Below are 21,161 nucleotides of genomic sequence, written 5' to 3'. Positions count from 1 at the left end.
ATACTTTAAAATACTACATATTTTGGGTATATGCCTTAAAATTGTATATGAGTAGATTTTTTATATAGCTGACACTTCTTACTGATTGGAATGATTTTTTAAACTATGTTATCTGTACTTTTGTGGTCATTAAACATTGGGGATAAAGAGAATGGAAGATATCAGAATACAAAATATCTACATATATGTGTAAACCTGGGGTCACAGTTCCTTACCATAGATCCTAGTTTTAAAAATCTGAAAATCTGTATTAGAATGTGTTTGCTTTCTAAGCGATAAGTTTTGCAAAAATTAAAATTAATTAAGTGAGGAATTTTAGAAGCTTCATGGTGTTATAATTATCATAGTAGTTAGCAATTACTGAGTACTTCCTATGTTTTAGGCACTTGATAGGAAATTTCTTATTTAAACCTCAGCATTATTGTACCCTCATCTTAAAGGTGATGACACTTAGGCTTAGAAAGATTAGGTAATCTATGAAGATTCACCCTGGTACCAGGTGATAGAGCCAGTATTTTGACTCCTTAACTAGACCTTTTATATCAGAGTCTCACCTCTTAATTTTCTGCTTTACACAATCTGTACAAGTGTTAATTGGATTGATTTTGTTTTTCTAGAGCAAATGAGTTTTGAAACAATAAAGAATTTGATAAGAAAGGAAATATGAGATGTATATTTTTTTTCCCTGAATGTTGTTTTCTCAATCTGTCTAGGAAGATCGGAATAGCTATGTGTATAAAATGCAATATCAGCTCAGTTCAGTCACTTAGTTGTGTGGGACTCTTTGCAACCCCATGGACTGCAGCATGGCAGGCTTCCCTGTCCATCACCAACTCCCAAAGGTTGCTCAAACTCACAACCATCTCATCCTCTGTTGTCCCCTTCTCCTGCCTCGTTTTTCCCAGGGTCTTTCCCAGTGAGTCAGTTCTTCACATCAGGTGGTCAAAGTACTGGAGTTTCAACTTCAGCATCAGTCCTTCCAATGACTATTCAGGACTGATTTCCTTTAGAATTACTACAGTATACAAATTATACAAACGGAATTAAAAAATATAAGCACTTGTTTTTGGTTTTTACCAGATTAATAAAATGTTCCATTTTCAGCTAAAATGCCTGCATTGATTTATAATAAAAATGATGACAGCCATAGGTAGGATCTAAATAATTTATCATATTCAGGACCAAAATACTCTGCCTTTTAATATTTTTCTCCCTAAATTGATATATTTAGATATTAAAGATGTTTCAGTAAGAAAGATAAAATATGTTGTTTTTTATTCTCAATACCACTGAAAAATAATTTTATTATAAAATTTGAAAAGTGATTTGTTTTAAATTTTATTAATAGAATTGCTTAACTTATTTAAAAAAGAAATGTTTGTCACAGTAATTTTATTTATGTTTTCTGTATTAATACTTTTTTATCCTTTTATCCTTTTCATTAACTGCCTACTATTGTCAGATTAATATATATAGAAATATGCACATCTTCTCAATACCTTGACATTCTCACTCTGGTGATCTTGATCTGCACTCAGACGCAATCACCAGTTCCCATAAATACATCCTAGGCTGACATTATCTACAACTGCACTTGCCATATATCATTTTAAGCAAACTGCTTTCTGACTGCCATTTCTTCTGCTCCTATTCTCTCTCAAACTCACTAGATCAGTCCTATATCACTCACTTGATTCTACTTCTGTCACTGTCTCTAATTATTTCTACATTAATAAATCCAGTGGTTGAAGTCTTCATTGTCTTAGTTCAGTTCAGTTGCTCAGTCATGTCTGGCTCTTTGTGACCCAATGGACTGCAGCACACCAGGCTTCCCTGTCCATCACCAGCTCCCAGAGCTTACTCAAACTCATGTCCATCAAGTTGGTGATGCCATTCAGTTCTCTCATCCTCTGTCATCCCCTTCTCCTCTTGCCCCCAATCCCTCCCAGCATCAGGGTCTTTTCCAGTGAGTCAGTTCTTCGCATCAGATGGCCAAAGTGCTGGAGTTTCAGCTTCAGCATCAGTCCTTCCAATGAATATTCAGGACTGATTTCCTTTAGAATGGACTGGTTGGATCTCCTTGCAGTCCAAGGGACTCTGAGGAGTCTTCTCCAACACCACAGTCCAAAAGCATCAATACTTCAGTGCTCAGCTCTCTTTATAGTCCAACTCTCACATCCATACATGACTACTGGAAAAGCCTTGAATAGACGGACCTTTGTTAGCAAAGTAATGTCTCTGCTTTTTAGTACACTGTCTAAGTTGGTTATAACTTTTCTTCCAAGGAACAAGCATCTTTTGATTTCATGGCTGCAGTCACCATCTACAGTGATTTTGGAGCCCAAGAAAATAAAGTCTCTCACTGTTTGCACTGTTACCCCATCTATTTGCCATGAAGTGATGGGACCAGATGCCATGATTTTAGTTTTCTGAATGTTGAGTTTTAAGCCAGCTTTTTCACTCTCCTCTTTCACTCTCATCAAGAGGCTCTTATTCTTCACTTTCTGCCATAAGGATGGCATCATCTGCATATCTGAGGTTATTGATATTTCTCCCAGCAATCTTGATTCCAGCTTGTGCTTCATCCAGTCCAGCATTTTGCATGATGTACTCTGCATATCTTAGCATGCCAGCAAAAATTCCATCTAGAAATATTTTCTCTTCACATTGCTCCAGCACACAAGTTCTCACTGGCTGCAACTTCTCAAAGTCATTTGTAAGATGCTCTTCATATTTCTGACCTCAAAACATCAGTGTGATATGCTTAGTCCTTGGATCTCCTTTCTTTTCCTTAATGTTTTACCCTGGCTTTTAATCCTTTCTATATATTGATTTCTTATATCTCCTACCCAAATTCTCCCTTAATTCCAGTTTCAGCCATTCCATATCTTCATCTGTGTCTGATGAAAATCTAAGGATAACATGTCTGAAACTAAGCTCTTCCTCCTCCCCCTAAAACGTACTACTCTATTATTTTTCCCTGTCTGAGTAATCATCACTTGCACTCTTCTGACTGCTTAAGCTAAAACCCTTGGGATCATTCTGATTCCCTTGCATTTCTCACCTGCATAATCTGGCAACATAACTTCTAAGCATTCCTTAGAATCTGTTCTCAGTCTGATGGCTTAATGTTGCTTCCACTGTTAATCACCGTGACTGGATTTCTGTAGTACCTAGACTCCCATCCTTGACATTCTTTAGTTTGTTCTTTACTAGCAGCAAAAGTGAGCATTTAAAATGTCAGTTGGATCATGCCAATTCCCTACTCACAACCCGTCAGTGACTTCTCTTCTTAATCAGATAAAGTAGAATGCTTTCATAACTACCTAAATTCTGTATGATCCTACAATTAGTACCTTGATGGTCTTATTTTCATCTTGGTCATTCCACTTCAGGCATCCCTAGTAGTTCAGTGGTAAAGAATCTGCCTACCAATGCAGGAGATCTGTGTTCGATCCCTGGGCGGGGAAGATTCCCTGGAGAAGTGACAGTCCACTCCAGTATTCTTTCCTGGGAAATCCCATAGACAGTGGAGCCTGGTGGACTACAGTCCATGGAGTCACGAAGAGTCAGACACAACTTAGCAACTGTAACAACAAAATTCCACTTCAGCTACATTGGTGCACCTTGGTGTTCTAAAACATGCCAAATACATCCCCATCTCAGGGCCTTTGCATTACCCTTCTCAAAATCAAAGGGGACATTTCCATATTACTTGTATATATTATGCATATAAATATGTATGTATTAATAGGAAAAATGCCTAGAAGAAAAAATATCAAAATGGTAACAGTGATTATCTCTAGGTGGACATTTTATTTGTATTTTATGTATTTTTGCAATGAGCACGATTTATTTCTTCAATCAGGAAACAAGTATTCATTTTTATAGAAAGACTAAAATGACCTCCCTTGGCTTCTTCCTGTAGCCTCCTTCCTAGGTAATTTTCTGTTTTTTTGTACTGCTTACATCGGTGTATCCACTTTGGAAGTTCATCATTATATACTGATGATTTGTGCATTTTTCTATATACATTTACACTTCAGTTAAAAAATCAGTGCTGCCATAATACAAAGCAGTATTAACAGTATACTTATAGTTACTTATAATTTTTTAAGTCTTCTGGCTAGTTTGCTTTAAGTTTTGAAGTAGACTTTAATGTTTACTGTGTAATTAATGCCTTAATTAAACTGTCTTTCACTGTAAGACTATTAAAGAGCATTAGAAGCTAAGTAGAACATAAACAGTGCTATTGAACTAAGTTTGATTATGTAGGATAGGTGTGGGTTTTATTTTTTAAGAGAACATGTATTGTTAGACTTAGTATTTTACAAATGTTTTGTCCAAAATCAAGTATTCTAAAAGAGGTATTTTATATTTCTTCATATGTTATAATAAAATAGTTTAAGTGTAATTTTCTTGACTCTAAGTTAGGTGAGTTATTGACAATGTTTAAAAATGCTTTAAAGATTCATCTAAATATGGTACCAAAACTTAATAACTCTCAAACATGTAGATACTCCTATATCGTACTTTAGAGCAGATAAACTGCTCTGGGTTTTTAAAAAAGACTTCTCCCACTCAGGTAATTGGTTTAGAAATAAGGAAGATACTTGGTTTTTCCTTGGAATCAAGAGATTTTTGACCAACCTATCTTCAAAGATGGCACTTTTTTGTGTGTCTCCATATTCTATTTAATTTCAGTTAACTATTTAAACTGTAAATTATATTCAGCTTAATATAAATTATTCTTAAATTGGTTTTGTTGTAACAAAATTTCATCCTGTGGCATCTCTGAATCATACTTTAATTTCTAACACCAACACATCTTCAGAAAATACATTAATTTTATAATGTGTGAAAAGTTAAAGTGCACCCTGTATAATGTAAACTATATTTTAGTATTACGTTATTGAACTCTTACCTTTGAGATATTAATTTCCCCAAGTAATTATCTGTCAGAGTTACAATTATCATTTTACTCCTAAAAAGTATACCCAGTCTCAAAAACTTGATTGTTTTATATATTTCCTACATATTTGTTTATCTTCTCGTTATTATTATCAGTATTTTAAATTTAGGATTTTTATGCTAGTGAGCACTTATCTCTGTGTGTATATTATTAAATATTTATTACATTTACATATCTTTCCTCCTTATATCTAGATACAATTGAAAAGGAAATAAGAAAAATCTTCAATATTCCAGATGAAAAGGAGACCAGATTGTGGAACAAATACATGAGTAATACATTTGAACCACTGAATAAACCAGACAGCACCATTCAGGATGCTGGTTTATACCAAGGACAGGTATTGTTTAGCAATACTGTTTATTTTAAGCATACTATACATGAAGCTTTGAGACTCATAAACGTTATGGCTATCCTGACACTCTATAATGGGTTCCACTATCTCTGATTTCCTCCCTGCTGGTCACTAATTATACACTAATTATAACTTCTTTTCTCCTTGAGCTTGAGAATAACCTACTTTTTAAAAATAAATTATTTTCCACTGATAAATAACTAACATAATAAGGGATCAACATACTTTTTGAAAAGGATCAAGTAATAAATATTTTTGTTTCAGCAGTCTATATGATCTCTGTCATGACCACAATTTTGCCATTGTAGAGCAAGAAAGTAATGGTAAACAATATGTAGAAAATGGATATGGCTATGTTCCAACAAACTTTATTTTCAAAAGCAGTCGGTGAGCTAAGTGAATTGTAGTTTGCCAATACCTGTTAGAAGCGGTCAACCCCCAGTTTGGTCTTTCTTTATGACATAATACAAATAAATGAAAGACTTACTTTATGATGTAATCCAAACAAATAATGTGTTGAGAAGTAAAGATTTCTGGACACAATCAGCAAGTCTTACTGATTCTTCCTTCCAACTCTCTCTTTAATTAATCTCTATTCCATTTCTAGCCCTTGTCTTTCAGTAATGTTTTAACAAATCCCTCTGCTTCCAGTCTTTTCATGTCCATTCTCAACCTTGCATATTTCTGCCAGAATACCCTTTCTAAAATGTAAGCCTATTATTTCCTTTCCGTTAATCTTCCCTGGCTCCTTAACAATTGTAAAATAAAGTCCCAGCACTTTAACATAGATGCAAGTCATGGTTTATCCTTTTACCTTATTCTTCCAGCATCTTTTGATTAATCTTGGCTTTTGATTTGCATTCCTAACAAAACCTAATTGAACTACTTACAGTCTTTAAGCCTATTATGGTGTTCCATTCTCTTGTTCTTTGATATATGTTATTTCATCTGCCCATTGTACCCTTCTCCCCAATTCCTGTATTCATCCAAAATAAAATTCTTTTTAAACATCCAGATATTGAAATGAAGCTTCCCATCCTAACATGTAATCTAACCAGATCAGATTATCCATTCTTCCAATTCCAGTGTCAGATCATTTCTTCAGCCTTTCAGGATCTGTTTATCTCAGTATCTAACTGAGGCATAAAATGTTTTTTTTTTACTTTGTAGAAAACATTTCTCCCTTGACTTCCATAATGATTTACATATAATGTCTTGTATAATTCATTGTATACTTTGCTGTGCTTAGTTGATCAGTCATGTCCTACTATTTATGACCCCATGGACAGAGGAGCCTGGCAGGCTACAGTCCATGGGGATTCTCCAGGCAAGAGTCCTGGAGTGGGTTGCCATTCCCTCCTCCAGGGGATCTTCTCAACCCAGGGATTGAACCCAGGTTTCTCACATTGCAGGCGGATTCTTTATTGTCTGAGCCACCAGGGAAGCTTGTATCATTCACTGTATACTTCAGTTATTTATATATTAATCTCCCTGGCTAAACTATGAAGTCCTTGTTTTGGTTGGATTTTGTGTCCTAAATAGGACCTAAATTTTAATACCTAACACAGAGCCTGCTGCTCCGATATATGGAAGTTTTTGCTTTGTTCTGTTAATTTAAAATTGATATTGATATGTGATGGAAATTGTTCCTACTATAATCAAATATTGTCCTGAGCTATAAAACAGTGATTTTCACACTTATTTTAGCCATTATATTCTTAAGTAAAATCTTACAAAATCTAATATGTATTCCAGTTAAAAGGAGTTATCCAGTTGAAGCTGACTGAGACATTTGGAACTACTGGCTACTCGACACTCCCTTCCTTATCCATCCAATTCCTCTTTCTCTCTTCAGTAGAAAGAGGTTACCATCCATCAGGCCATGTGGTTGCTCCAGGGAATACAGTTTAAATATGTAGGATTATTTCTTAAATATTTTCAGTAATTGAGTCTGTGTAATGGCTATAATTCTCCTTGTCATGTATATTAGACTGAGGCTTAGAGAATTGAAGTAATTTGATATTCTTGATAGGAATGCATCTATCAGAATGAAGATGACAATTATTTTAATAAGACTAAATATCTTATTAAACATTCTTATAGAATATCTTTAGAGACATTTGATCTTTTGAAATAGAAATGGTTCAGAGAAAATGCATGAAATTGTCTAGACTTTTGTACCAGTTATTTTCTGAATGATGATGAATGAACTGAACACTATCTTAGACTTAAAAGAATTTTTTTTTCTTACTGAAATAGAAAGTATCCTCATTAGAAAATGAAACAAAGATACATTATTGAAGAGTTTGCCTCTTAGAATAGATGATCTTCACCTCTCTTTCTTGTATGTGTATGTTCAATTTAATTAAATCTTAAAATCTTTTAAAAATATTTTCATTTTGAGTTAAAGTTTTAACCATGAATGATGAAAATTTTATTCAGAAAATGATACATTTGAGTAAGGAAATGAGTTTTAGCATTTCTGATGGCATTCAACATTAATTGTAAAGACAAAAGGAATTTAAAATACAGATACTGCTTGGGATTAAAGGTTATAGTTAAACTTTAAATATTTTTTTGATTCTTCAGCTTTAGGATCTTCCTTTAAAAAACAAACTGTAAGCAAAGATATTAAATATATACCTTTGACATTTTCTATAGCTAAACTCTTCCTTTATAGCTGATTTAAGTGCTGCTAGAGACAAAGTTTATGTGTACATGTTTTTTAATAGAGTATAATTTTTACTTAGATGTCTATACAGTTATAAGTTGTAGCACAGGAAATCCTTCCTTCAGAAGTTAAAAATTACTCAGCATACAATTTTATAAACATGTAAAACTATGTAAATATATGACTGTATCATCTTAAACCAGAAATTGAGCATAATGGTTAATTGCCTGTGGTAGGGAGAGGAGTATGATCAGGGAGGTGTCAGGATTGCAGATATACAGTGCACTATTCTTAATATATTACCTATACTTCATGTGTGTTTTGGGAGTTTGTTTTTTGTTTTCTGGTCAAGCTGTATTGCTTGCAGGATCTTATTTCCCCACCCAGGAATCAAACATGTGCTCCCTGCACCAAGGGCGTGGAGTCAACCACTGGACCATCAGGGAAGTTCCTCACATGTGCTTTTGTTTGTAGGAAATAATTAAGTTTTTTACAGATAACTTTTTTAAAGGTAACTTTGGCTTCCCCAATAGCTCAGTGGGTAAAGAATCTGCTTGCAATGCAGGAGACATAGGAGATGCGAGTTCGATTTCTGGGTTGGGAAGATTCCCTGGAGGAGGAAATGGCAACCCACTCCAATATTCTTGCCTGGAAAATCCCATGGACAGAGGAGCCTTGTGGGCTACATACAGTCCATTGGTCACAAAGGGTCAGACACGACTGAGCAACTAACACACCGCACACAAAGATAACATTAGTGTTTTAATTAGCATATTTTATCAACAACATGGTTCCATGAATTTTTTAAATCAACATTTCATTTGTATATTTGTTCTGAATCAGGCTTACATTTTTACATGGTTAATATCCAAATGCCAACTTATAAATTGCCTGAAACATATAGTCCACAAAAGTATATTACGAAGTATATTACATACGTCCCCTTCTTATGACTGATTCACATTGTTATACTGCAGAAACCAGCACAACATTGTAAAGCAATTATCCTCCAAATAAAATTTGTTTTTAAATTATTTTATCAATAAAGAAGTATATTACTAAGAATATATAGAACAGGTAACAAAATTGCAACTTTAAAAGAGTCAATAAAAATGTAGTATAGAATATATGCAAATTTTTAATGCCTTGAATTTGCTTCCAGGCATGTTTTCTATATCATAGTTTTCCTGTGGAAATTTAGATACTAACTTGTAGAGATCACTTATTTCTTTTGTTTATTATTTTGGTTTTTCTTCTTTGCACAGACTCATCCCTACTAAAAACTAGAAGAGAGTCTTCTTTTTCAGATTGGAAGATAATGAAAAAAGATTCTGGGGTTTTATTTTAAAATATAGTTCACCTCAGCCTGTACCTTTCATTTGTTAGAGGTGATTTGTGTCTACCCTAACTATGCCACAATAGAGAACTGCAGTCTGATTCTCATACATGGTTCTATCATTTATATCTTAAAAGATTTTCTAATTTATACAGCGATAATGTAAATAAGGACAAATTTCTTTTTTTATTTTAAATTTATTTATTTTAATTGGAGGCTAATTACTTTACAATATTGTAGTGGTTTTTGCCATACATTGACATGAACCAGCCATGGGTTTACATGTGTTCCCCATCCTGAACCCCCCTCCCCCCTCCCTGCCCATCCCATCCCTCAGGGTCATTCCAGTGCACCAGCCCTGAGCACCCTGTCTCATGCATCGAACCTGGACTGGTGATCTGTTTCAAATATGATAATATACATGTTTCAATGTTATTCTCTCAGATCAAAGCCCCAGACAAATCATATATAATCTGTAATTTGGAACTGTCTTTGTCTCTGTTCCTCAGTATTTGCATAACAATAGTTAACTGAGATCGTACAAAAGTATGTTTAAGAACAACTGTAACCATTTATTGAGCATCTGTTTTTTGCACAGTACTTGTACAAGCAACAAATGGAAAACATACTCCCCAAATTCAAAGAATTTCTATCAACTTAGTTTAAACTTTTTTAATGCTTTAAGTCATAAAACCAATGATTTTTCTTGTAGTCTGTTACCTTCTTTCTGTCATTGCCGACGTCTTATATTCAAGGTCTCTTTATCTCCGTTGACCCACTTTGAAATCAAAGTGCAAATACCTCGTCACCTTGTCTACTGTGTCCTATAAGTCCCTGCAGAGTTACTTTAGTTATTTAGCATATACAGCTAATCTTCTTAAGCTATTTTAACTTCAGCGTTAAGGAAAAACACTCTATTATCATCTTGTTTGCAGGTGTTAGTGATAGAACAGAAAAATGAAGATGGAACATGGCCAAGGGGTCCGTCTACTCCTAAGTAAGTGCTCTCACCTTTTATGGCTTAATACGTGATTTTGAAGCTTTGATTTCAGATAATACAGAATGATAGAACGTAATTATATATTGCAAATATATTTAACTTTTTAATACTTTAGTGTTTTATTCTCAGTATAGGAGTTGTCTAAATTTGCGCTTAAATTAATATGCTGTAATTTAAAAGCTTTCCAATACTAATTTCTTTTAAAATAATGTATAAATGTTACAAATGTAATGGTACACTAATACAATCAAATCACTAAACATTTTGTTTAATATTTTTCAAGCTTTTTGTGATTTTTTTAAAGTGTCTGTTAAAAGAATATTCTTTATCAAAATGAATCTGATGTGAAAGTAATACTTTTTATTTATTTAAATAAATAGAGTATAAAAGCACAAGTAGAAATAGTTTTATTTTGATTGTAAATGAGCAGTGAAAAAATTAGAAATCTTTTATTAAAATTTTTTAAATTATGGTAAAAAACCATAACTTAATATCTGTCTGCCCGCTTAACAGAGATTTAAGTGAGTATACTTGCAGTATTGTTAACTGTAGGTACATTGTTCTACAGAAGATCTCTAGAATTTATTCATCGTGTAGCAATCTTTATTCCTGTTGAACAGTAATTCCTCATTTTTCCCTTCAGCCCCTGGGAATCTCCATTCTACTCTCTGGTTCTATGAGTTTGACTAGTTTGCATAGCCTCATATAAGTGAAATCACACAGTACTGTCTTTCTGTGAATTGTCTTACTTTACCAAACATTATTATCCTCAGTCATATGGGCTTATCGCTTCTTGAAAAAAATCTAGTCTTTGATAACTTTCATGAAGTGAAATATAGTTATCTCTGTATTGTATAGCCTGCTTATATTATCCTTTGCCAAATTTCAATTCTTCTGATTTTTGCATTTAAATACAGTCCATGCTATTAACAAAGCCATTGGGCTGGATGTCTATAGGAACAAGATCATTTTTTGCAGGGCTATTGGGCTTCCCTGGTGGCCCATTGGTAAAGAATCTGCCTGCCAGTGCAGGACACATGGGTTTGATTCCTGGGTTGGGAAGATTCCCTAGAGAAGAAAATGGTAACCCACTCTAATATTCTTGCCTGGATGATCCCATGGACAGAGAAGGCCTGGTGAGGCTACAGACCATGGGACCACAAAGAATCAGACACAACATAGCAACTAACCCACCACCAAGCATACTGTCCCTTAGGTTCATCCATGTTATCAAATATGGCATGATTTCGTTCCTTTTTCAAGGCTGGATAAAAGTCCATTGTATATTTTCTTTATCCATTTATCCATCAACAAACATTCAGGTTGTTTCCATCATCTGGGCTATTTTAAATTGTACTACAATGAACTTGGGAGTGCAGATGCCTCTTCAAGATACTGATTTCATTTCCTTTGTATGTATACCCAAAAGTGAGATTTCTGGATCATGTGATAGTTCTAGTTCTAATTTTTTGAGGAACCTGCTTACTGTTTTTGTAGTGCCTATACCATTTTACACTGCAGCAGTTCACAAGGGTTCCAGTTTCCCCACATCCTTGCTGGCTCTTGTTTCCTTTTGTTCTTTTGGTAATAAACATCCTAAGAGGTGTGAGGTGGTATCTCATTGTGATATGATTTGCGTTTCCCAGTGATTTCTGATATTGAGCATCTTTTTAACATACTTATTACCTGTTTGTGTGCCTTGTTTGCAGAAGTGTCTGTTCAGACAAGCCCTAGACCTATTTGTTAATCTGGTTATTTGAGGGTTTTGCAGTTAAATTGTAATGAGTTTCCTATATATTGATATTTTGAATATTAACCTCTTATCAGATATGTTGTTTAAAGATTTAAAAACAAGACCTGAATCTATAAAGCATGACATTGGTCTTGGCAGCGATATATTGAATATGACAGCAAAAGCACTAGCAACAAAAGCAATAATAGACAGAAGGGACTACATCAAACTAAAAAGTTTCCACACAGTAACAGAAACAATCAACAGAGTGAAAAGGTAACGTGCTGCATGGCAGGAAGTATTTTTACTGGTTTTAGGATTTTCAGATCCATATTTCATTATCAGAAACACTTAAGGCTAGTTGTATTTCAGTATTTCAACTTTGTAGACATTTGAGAAGTAATGTGTCATATGTGCCACTTACTATTTTACTATTCCTGTAACGTCCAGAGAGACTCTCTTCATTAAGTATTCACACTGAGTAGTATAAATAAGGAGTATAAATAGCTCATATCATTTCAGGTTAGATTGCCCTTAAGGGAATCATGGAGAATTTTTTAAATTTTCAAAGCTTTTGGAATTTCAGATTTTCTGATGAAAGATTGTGAATTTGTGTTTTGAAATCCTTAAAATAAAGGTTCTTAAATTTATGATAATTTAGTCATTGTTAACCAACCTAGCTAATGAAAGAGAACAGCCTACCACTTAATTTCCTTCAGAACTAAAATATACCTTTAGTAAGTTATTCTCTGTCCTTTTTATCTTCTGTGAAGTTTATTTAAATTTTTTGTGGGAATATGCCCAAGTATATTAATTACATTTTATTTTTACTCCACTTAGTTGGATGTAATACAAGAGTAAAAATTATTTTAGGGAGATACTAAAAAACACATGGTAGAATCATGTAGATTTCTTGATGCATTTAGTTTTTAGAAGTTAGAAATATTTTCTTTGTGAATATTCACCTTTAATGTTTAGATCAGAGCTACTATTTTTTTTTTTCTAGCTTATCTTTAGATAGTTGTATACTTGTTACAACTTTAAATAACTTTTGAGGCTACAGAATTACTTATGGGTTAATATAAAAGCCCTGTGAATTTCAAAGACTGAGAGACCTTTTCAACTTAAAATTACTGGTACTCACCTAAGAGATAAAACTACATATTAATATTTTCTTTTATTATCTTCGTTCCTAGCTGCTAGCACAGTACCAGTTTTATTTAAACAGCTATAGTTACTTGGTTTTGTAAGAGAAAACATTATATAATACTTTACACACTGTACACATGTAGTAAATATTGATAAGTGAAGGTACTATACCAGAGATACACACAGAAGTACAATTGAGTCCCATTCTTCACTGAATCACCCAGTTTTATAGGAAACCCAAATATTAAAACATGAAAAGTTTTATTCATTCGCTGTAAAATGTGAGAAATACAATATAGCGGTATGTCATAAATTGCCAAGTGATAGTTTATTACTTAATATTATTGTATTAAAAATACAAAAAAATTTTTAATTAGCATCTAGTATGTGAAAAGACTCTCAAAAAACTAAGAATAAAAGGGAATTGTCCTAACTTGATAAAGCCTATAAGTCTAAAATCTGTAGCAAACATGTAATTGAAAAATTTTGAACCCAAACTAAATAAGATTAGAAATTTTAAAAAGAAATAAAATACACTATTTGCACATAATAATACTGTCTTCATAAAATCCAAAGACAGAAGACTAGAACTAAGAGAATTCAGCAATACTATATAATATAAAATTAATTCATAAAAATTAACATGTGTTTTCCATACCCATAGTTCAATACTGTTTAGCTTAGCTGGTAAAGAATCCACCTGCAATGCACTAGACCCCAGTTCAATTCCTGGGTAGGAAAGTTCCCCTGGAGAAGGCATAGGCTGCCCACTCCAGCTTTCTTGGGCTTCTGTGGTGGCTCCAATGGTAAAGAATCCACCCGTAATGCAGGGGACCTGGGTGCAATCCATGGGTTGGGAAGATCCCCTGGAGGAGGGTATGGCAGCTCACTCCAGTGTTCTTGCCTGCCTTGATGAAGCCCCATAGGCAGAAAAGCCTGGCAGGCTACAGTCCATGGGGTCGTAAAGACTCAAGACATGACTGAGCAACTATCACAACACAACATATAAATATTTTTATCTTTATAGGCCATAGGGTCTCTGACTCAACTATAACTGCTGATATAGCTTGAAAGTAGCAGTAAACATTGTGTAAACATATGGATGTGGTGTGTTGCAATAAAACTTTGTCCAAAAAAATGTGGATTTGGCTTGTGCACCATAGATTCCTGACCATGATATATAACATTAGTAACCCACTTTAATAAGATAATTTGGATAGTATCTGTGACTGAGGGATCACAGAACATAGTGTGAAAATTAATGTGTTTGATTACATTAAGTATTTCTGTTAAAGGAACTGTATACAAAGTTAAAAGTCAAATGTTGGTTTTAGAAAATCTAAAACCTACAAGGGAATAATACTACACTGTGCAAAGAACTGCTGTGAATTAACGGAAACAAAGCAAATAACCTTTTATAAAAATAAAAGATTAAAAAATTTAAAGAAGGGGATGCCCAAGCGCTGACAGGTAGTGAGGTGGTATACAAACTCTCTTGTAAAATTAAAGTATGAGATACAACCTAATAGCCATCAGAATGACAAAAACCTAAAAGGGTGCTAGTAAGAAGTGTTTGTAGAGTTGTAGGAGATGACTTAGGTACTGATGGTAGAAGTACAAACTAGTACCATTCTAGAAATCAGTCAGTGTTTAATTAAATTAGGAATGCTTAATGCCTCTGACCCAGCACTCAGTGGAATTTTTTACACAGGTCCCTGAATATATTATGCAGTCTTTGTAGCTGCATTGTTTGTGATAGTGGGGATTTGAAGGCAGCCTCACTAAATATCTTTGTCGGGTAGAATGAATAAGAAAAATGATGGTGATGTACTGTGGAAAACCAGTGCAGTAGGTAGAAGTAACAGTGATAAGATCTTTAAAACTGAATAAACTTTAAAACATACAGTTGAGAGAAAAAAATAAAAACAAAGTGAATCATTTAAGTAAACTTGGAACAGAACATACTATATAAAATTATAATATTCAAGAACATTGAGAAGGCAGCTGAAGTGGAGGAAAATCGTACAGATTATGGGGAAAAAAAAGTTGGAGGAATTATCATTTACAATTGAAGTAAAGATGCAAATTCCTTTTTTCTGGATAAATGCCAGCTTTTTTTAAAAAAAAAGTGAAATTCTGTGTATTCATTGAAGTTATTACATTATAACCACATGTGACTTAGACAAATTCTACTATAGCAGAAGGCATGTAATTTTAAGGTCCTCAAAAAAGAAACTTCAAGATATTAAAATACAGAACAGCTGTAACACTTAGAATTGTCATCATATCTGTCAGGAGACAACCATTGGTCCTCCACATGGTATGAAGATGCTAGTTCTAATAGCCACCAGTAGTCTGGGGTCTGTCCAGTGCTCATACTGCTTAGCACATAAATATTTCCTACTTAGAGTCTCAAAAGCCAAGGAAAAAAATCATTAAAAGCTGTAATGTGATGAAAGGAAGAGTCACCTGCTGAGTTTGTTAAAACCTAAGCCCCATCATTAGAGTTTCTGATTCAGTAGATCTGGGTCGGGCTCGTGAATTTGCATTTCTCATAATAAGCTCATAGCTGATTCTAATGCTGTTGATCTGTCACACTTTGAGAAATTCTGTAGATAATGTTTCTTAGTATGTATTGTGTGAACCACTATAGACAGAAGTTTCCACAGTCCTCCCCACCAGACCAGCGAGTGTAAATCTTTATGAGGGGACTCAGGAATCTGAATTTTAGGTGCTGCTTATAAAGAAGAAAATACAAGAACACCACTACAGTAGGCACTGAGAGAAAGCATGTTATTATCTAACTGTCTTGACTTTTCTATACTACTGAAAACTAACCGTTCTGAAGGACCTAAAAATTATACTAGGCCCATTTCTATCAGAATGGAGATAATGTATCCTCACCTGAGGAACTGCTAAATATAAAAGCCATATTAAGCATAAATATAATTTTGTTTAAAACATGTAGTCCTGTTTATAAAATGTATTAACCTATGGCAACCCAAAATCTAATTGGAAATCTTAAGAACCTACCTAAAAATTATTCAGAAGTTTTCTATTTTTATCTATTCAGATTTGTCTGCTAGATATCAATTTATAACTTTATTTTTTCATCTTTATATTCATGCTTTATTTTTTTTAAATTGAGATGCTTAGTTTTTTCCAGAAATTGGATTTCTAATCTAGTTCTTAAGTATCTAATTTCTTAAAACTGCTCAAAAACACATTATTTTCTAATAATATTTTATGGAAGCTTCAACCATTGAAATGTTTTTTCTGTTGTGTTAAATTTGACTGTCTTTCTGAAAATGTTGTCATTGGGTGGATAGTCTATTCAATTGGAGATGTGTAGCTAGTTACAGCTTATATTTTTAAAAAATTAAAGTAGAATAATTCTAGAATCCTGTGTGTTCCTAAAGAGAGGAGAAATCTAATCAATAGATTACCCCTTACTCTCCAGAAAATTTGTTTAATGTTAACACTTTATCCCTAGTTAGAAGTAGTATAACTTGATTAATTAACTAAATTGTACTATTACTTTTTTTCTGTATGGTTTCATTTAGGTATAATTGTCTCAAAGAGTGCTTTTGACAGTACTAGCGTTTTAGAAATTAAAATATCCATATTTTGCTGTTTCTCTAAAATAAGTAAAAATTCTTGTAAAAGTAGCATGAGAAGTTATTTTAATTCAGACATTTTCATTAATTGCTCAAAAATACTGACAAGAGATGTGTAATTAAGAATCTGTTGAAAAAAGTAAGGGTCATTGATGACTGAAGAGGCAGTTTTCATAAGCTAGAAAACATCTGGAGAAGAATCCAAAATCAACCAGGTAAGACATGACAGGCTAAAATAAATCAAATAGAAAACTAAGCCAGTAGTTCTTAACTCAGATGTTGGCCCTCTGCCATCTGTGGTGGTCTGATTAGCAGAATTCCACGTTGGTGACTGAGCACTAAGTATAAACTTCATCTTAGTGGTATGTTAATATTTTTACAGCACTTTGTCCCTGAATGCTCTGCTTGGAGAGAGGAAACATTTTATAAATAAAACCACTGCATGCTACTTTTTATTTAGGATAAGTAATAAACATCTAGTGACTGTAATAATTGTTTTTGTTTTTTTTACACCAGCTGTTTTGATTTTGTATCGGTTTAAATATAGATGGAAAAGCCTAGCATATATTTCTTTAGGACTTTTTAAAGACTTATTAAGCCCAGTTTGCATGTGTAGTAATTGCAAGGTTAACTGTATAAATGGATTCAGAAATGGTGGATAGACCTGTTCAATTGAAAATTTGTACTAGGGAACTCCTGTGAGATAAAGTATTGTTTTCATTTTAACAATAACCTGAATAGACACTTTTTTTAAGTATTTATAAGCAAGACAACCTCTGCTTATTTGAAACATTAGTAGATTTGGTTATGATAGTTTTACTTCGGTACTAAAAGAACAATGGTTATTACAGTTCACAGAAAGTGCTTTCTTAAAGTTTCTATGAAAGTATACACATTTGTTACCAATTTTAACCTTGTTCAAATACTGAAAGGTGAGGGATTGAGTGATTTTGGTTGTAGGAGTTGAGAAGATGGCTCAGGAACCAGTTTTTCATTCCTTGTCATTCAAATTCATATTTTTCAAATTAATAATGTCTTCAATTTAAAATGCAGCCTATGAACCATAAATCTAGAGTAACATTCCAAAGTCTACAATTTGTTGTCATTTTTAAAGACATTTTGAGTCTTTATTAAATTTTCTTTCATACTTCATCTCATTGGTCTGAGTAAGAAAAAGAACACAACATTGTAAATTAACTATACTCCAATAAAAAAAAATTTGTAAGAAATATAGAATGATTTTTTCTGAAACTCAAAAGTTTAAGGTAATGGAAATGTATAGGATGCAGTTATGGGCAACCAAAGCTTAGAAAGGAATGAGAATTACAGGAACGGAGTTACATTCCTGGAAGTGAGAAATATTACTGAATTATCTAATTAAAAATGTGAAGAACTGTATACTAAACCTTAAAAAGTGTCCCTAAGTAATGATATAAGACACAAAGATGAAATAAAATAAATAATTCTGAAGATTCAGGAAATTGGGACTCTTGTTTGGTCATAGAGGCCAAGGGGAAAAAGAGCTAATGGAATAAAGGGAATGGTAAGCAGTGTATTTAAATGATGCAGAAATTAGAGGGAGACAAGAGATTCAGTGTATTTGACAAATGAAGACAGCATGATGAGAGTAAGAAATAGAGTATAGGGAAAGAGGGGATGAATACCTAGTCAGAAAATGGAACACCTGATATAGATCACTCATCATGAAATGTACTGAAAGGAAAAATAACTAAGTTGGTACTTGGTTGGAAAGGCATTATTCCTGGAGAGAGAAAAAATTATATATAAATATATTTATTATTTAAATATATACATCCTTTCCTAGCTATTTGTTACCTAATGATAAAGGCAGCATAATGGTGGAATGAAGTTCTTGTGTATTGTTATTTACCAATAAACTGATTTTTTTCTGGCTATTTTAGTGGTCCAGACTCCAGATCTTTTTTGGAAATGCTTGTGCTTGTATTGATACATACACACTTCCCATAACTATACTTCGTGGTTCCTGAATTTAATATTCATTAAGATCTTGAGTATGTATACAGAGTTTCCTTTGAATTCTGAAAATGCACACTGATTAAATAAATCTTTGTGTAAACACTACCTATTTTCTGTTGTGGCAAGATGATGTATAATCTAGTAGTATGTCTCCAACTTTCACCAAAGGGAGCATGGTCACAATCAGGCTTATTAGTTACTGTTAGATGTAGTATTTAAAAGCCATATCCAAATTAAATTGAAGTTACGGCATTTAGATAGTATATTTTATGCATAAATGAAACTTACCTATCCAGTTCTCAAATAGATGCTTGATTCAGAGGTACTCACAGAAAATTATTGGATACTTTCTTTATCCCGTGGTTTGTTCCAAATGTTTGAACAATTTACAGTGACACATATAAGTCAAGGTTAACTGTATGACTAGATAAAAAAGTCAGGACGAAAGGAGAATAAACATAGACATAGTAAGATGAAATCAGAGGAGTTAGCTGATAGGAGCAGAAATTGCTCTTGGAGTTACTAAAATTGATCTGCAAGTGTAAGGACATTTTTGGGATCCCGATTCAGACTAATTCAATTTTTGAGACAGTTGGGGAAAAAAATGTGAACATGAACTGAATATTAGATTGGGGCAGACAGTAGTATCACAAAAGATCTCTTAACCTGCTGGGGACACATACTGTAGTATTTACAGGTGTAATTATAAATTTAAAATAGTGTGGCAAAAACATGAATGTGGAAGTTGAGGGCTTTATAAATAAAATGAGTGGTAGAATGTTAATAATTTTTGAAGCTGAATGACTGATACTGGGTACATGAGGACGTGTGTGTTTGAAATTTTTTCTGTTAAGACAGCAGAAAAAATTGGGTTGCGCTTTTGGTGTTTAGAGTGATAATAGTTAAAGAAAAGTAACTGGTTTTATTAAGTGGAATATTTTGTCAGATACCATTAGAGCAGTCAAAATGAGAAGCAAAAATTAAGTTATGTGAAGCATCTTATATGTAAATTTTCTTAAGTTCTCTTTTGTTTAAGTATTTAACATGCTGCCTGACAGAAAGGAGACACAAAGCAAATGCTTGTTGAATTGAACTAATCTGTATCTCACAGCGGTAAAGGTGCTTAATTTTTCAAGAGACTTAAATTTTTATTTTCTCCAAGAACTTAGTTTAGGATGATTGTTAGAAAATTGGGAAAGTTAAGATCAGTCTTGTTTTTGTTAATAATTTTTGTTTTTTAATGTTAAATTTCAAAAATATGGGTTTTATGTCATGTTTTGAAAATAACAGTTTTAAATTAGATATGTCAGTATTCAGACTTAATTTCTTTATATTTTCATTGCTCAGTATATATTAGATTTCCATGTATGTTGAATATTTAGGTAAAGCTGTGTTTTTCTATTCAAGTAAGAATTTCAACTTGGCCTTGAATTATAAGCTTTTAGCTGAAACACTGGGAATAGGGGAATTAAAATACTGCATTCATTCAGTTGTCAGGGGTGATGTTTCATTGTCTTGCTTCATGAAATCAATTCAGCTGTGCTGTTTTACTTTTTTCTATCTTGTTAAGAGATGATTCACTGTCTTATATTACACTTAGCCCTAACTAGCCAAAATGAGTTTAATGCTAGATAACTGGCTTAGCATCTAGTTTGTGCATAATATTCTAAGCATTTTTTTTCACTCATCTCTTTAGAAAGCTGTTAGTGCAAAGTTGCTAATAAACAGTGTGATTCCCAAATTATATCAAAGAAAGAGTTAGTGTTCAGGCTATAATCCACAGATTGACTAATCAACCCCTAAATTCCACAAATACTAGCTAGATTGGGCTATGTGTAATCTAGGTCAGAAGTTGGAATCACAGTAGATAAGTGATCTAACTATTAACAATAATGTCTGTATCAGGATTTAAAAAGTTATATCAAACTTTTCTATTTACCTGTGGACCGCATTCCTCCAGCTCTGATCTCTGTGCTCTTTAAGAGCAAGCTCTCTACCAGTGGATTTATCTGAGTGTTGCCTTGACCTTGCTTTTCCTTCATTATCAACTCAACTCCTGTGTATATAAATGCCTTGCATACTGCCCACGTATAGTAGACACTAGTTAACATTAGTTTGTGCTTTTGTTTCTTTTCCAGTATCATTTTCCAAGCTAACATATAGATATAAACAAATCTCTCCCATCTTTAAAAACAAGACCATCAATTTCCTCTGAATATCATTTAGTTTTTCTCCCTTTGATAGCCAACTTCTTTAAAAAGGCAGTGCTTACTGTTCCTTATCACCTATTCAGGAGTTAGCAGAGTCCTTACTGAGCTTTTTTAAAACCTA

General features: G+C 33.3%; 1 protein-coding gene across 9 annotated transcripts in view; it reads left to right on the top strand.

Annotated features, from left to right (window-relative positions):
• USP15 (ubiquitin specific peptidase 15) overlaps window positions 1-21,161 on the top strand; it is a 129,213-nt gene that overhangs the window by 54,516 nt on the left and 53,536 nt on the right. For all 9 annotated transcript variants that reach the window (XM_004006508.5, XM_004006507.5, XM_060412878.1 and 6 more), the window contains 2 exons: window positions 5,167-5,312; window positions 10,270-10,331. In XM_004006508.5, the coding sequence (XP_004006557.1) occupies window positions 5,167-5,312; window positions 10,270-10,331 (208 nt within the window). The remainder of the gene's footprint in view (window positions 1-5,166; window positions 5,313-10,269; window positions 10,332-21,161) is intronic.

Source organism: Ovis aries, chromosome 3 (genome assembly GCF_016772045.2).
Source record: "Ovis aries strain OAR_USU_Benz2616 breed Rambouillet chromosome 3, ARS-UI_Ramb_v3.0, whole genome shotgun sequence".
Lineage (NCBI taxonomy): Eukaryota > Metazoa > Chordata > Mammalia > Artiodactyla > Bovidae > Ovis > Ovis aries.
Note: the sequence above shows the minus strand (reverse complement) of the source record. Positions and strands in the feature narration are given on the sequence as shown.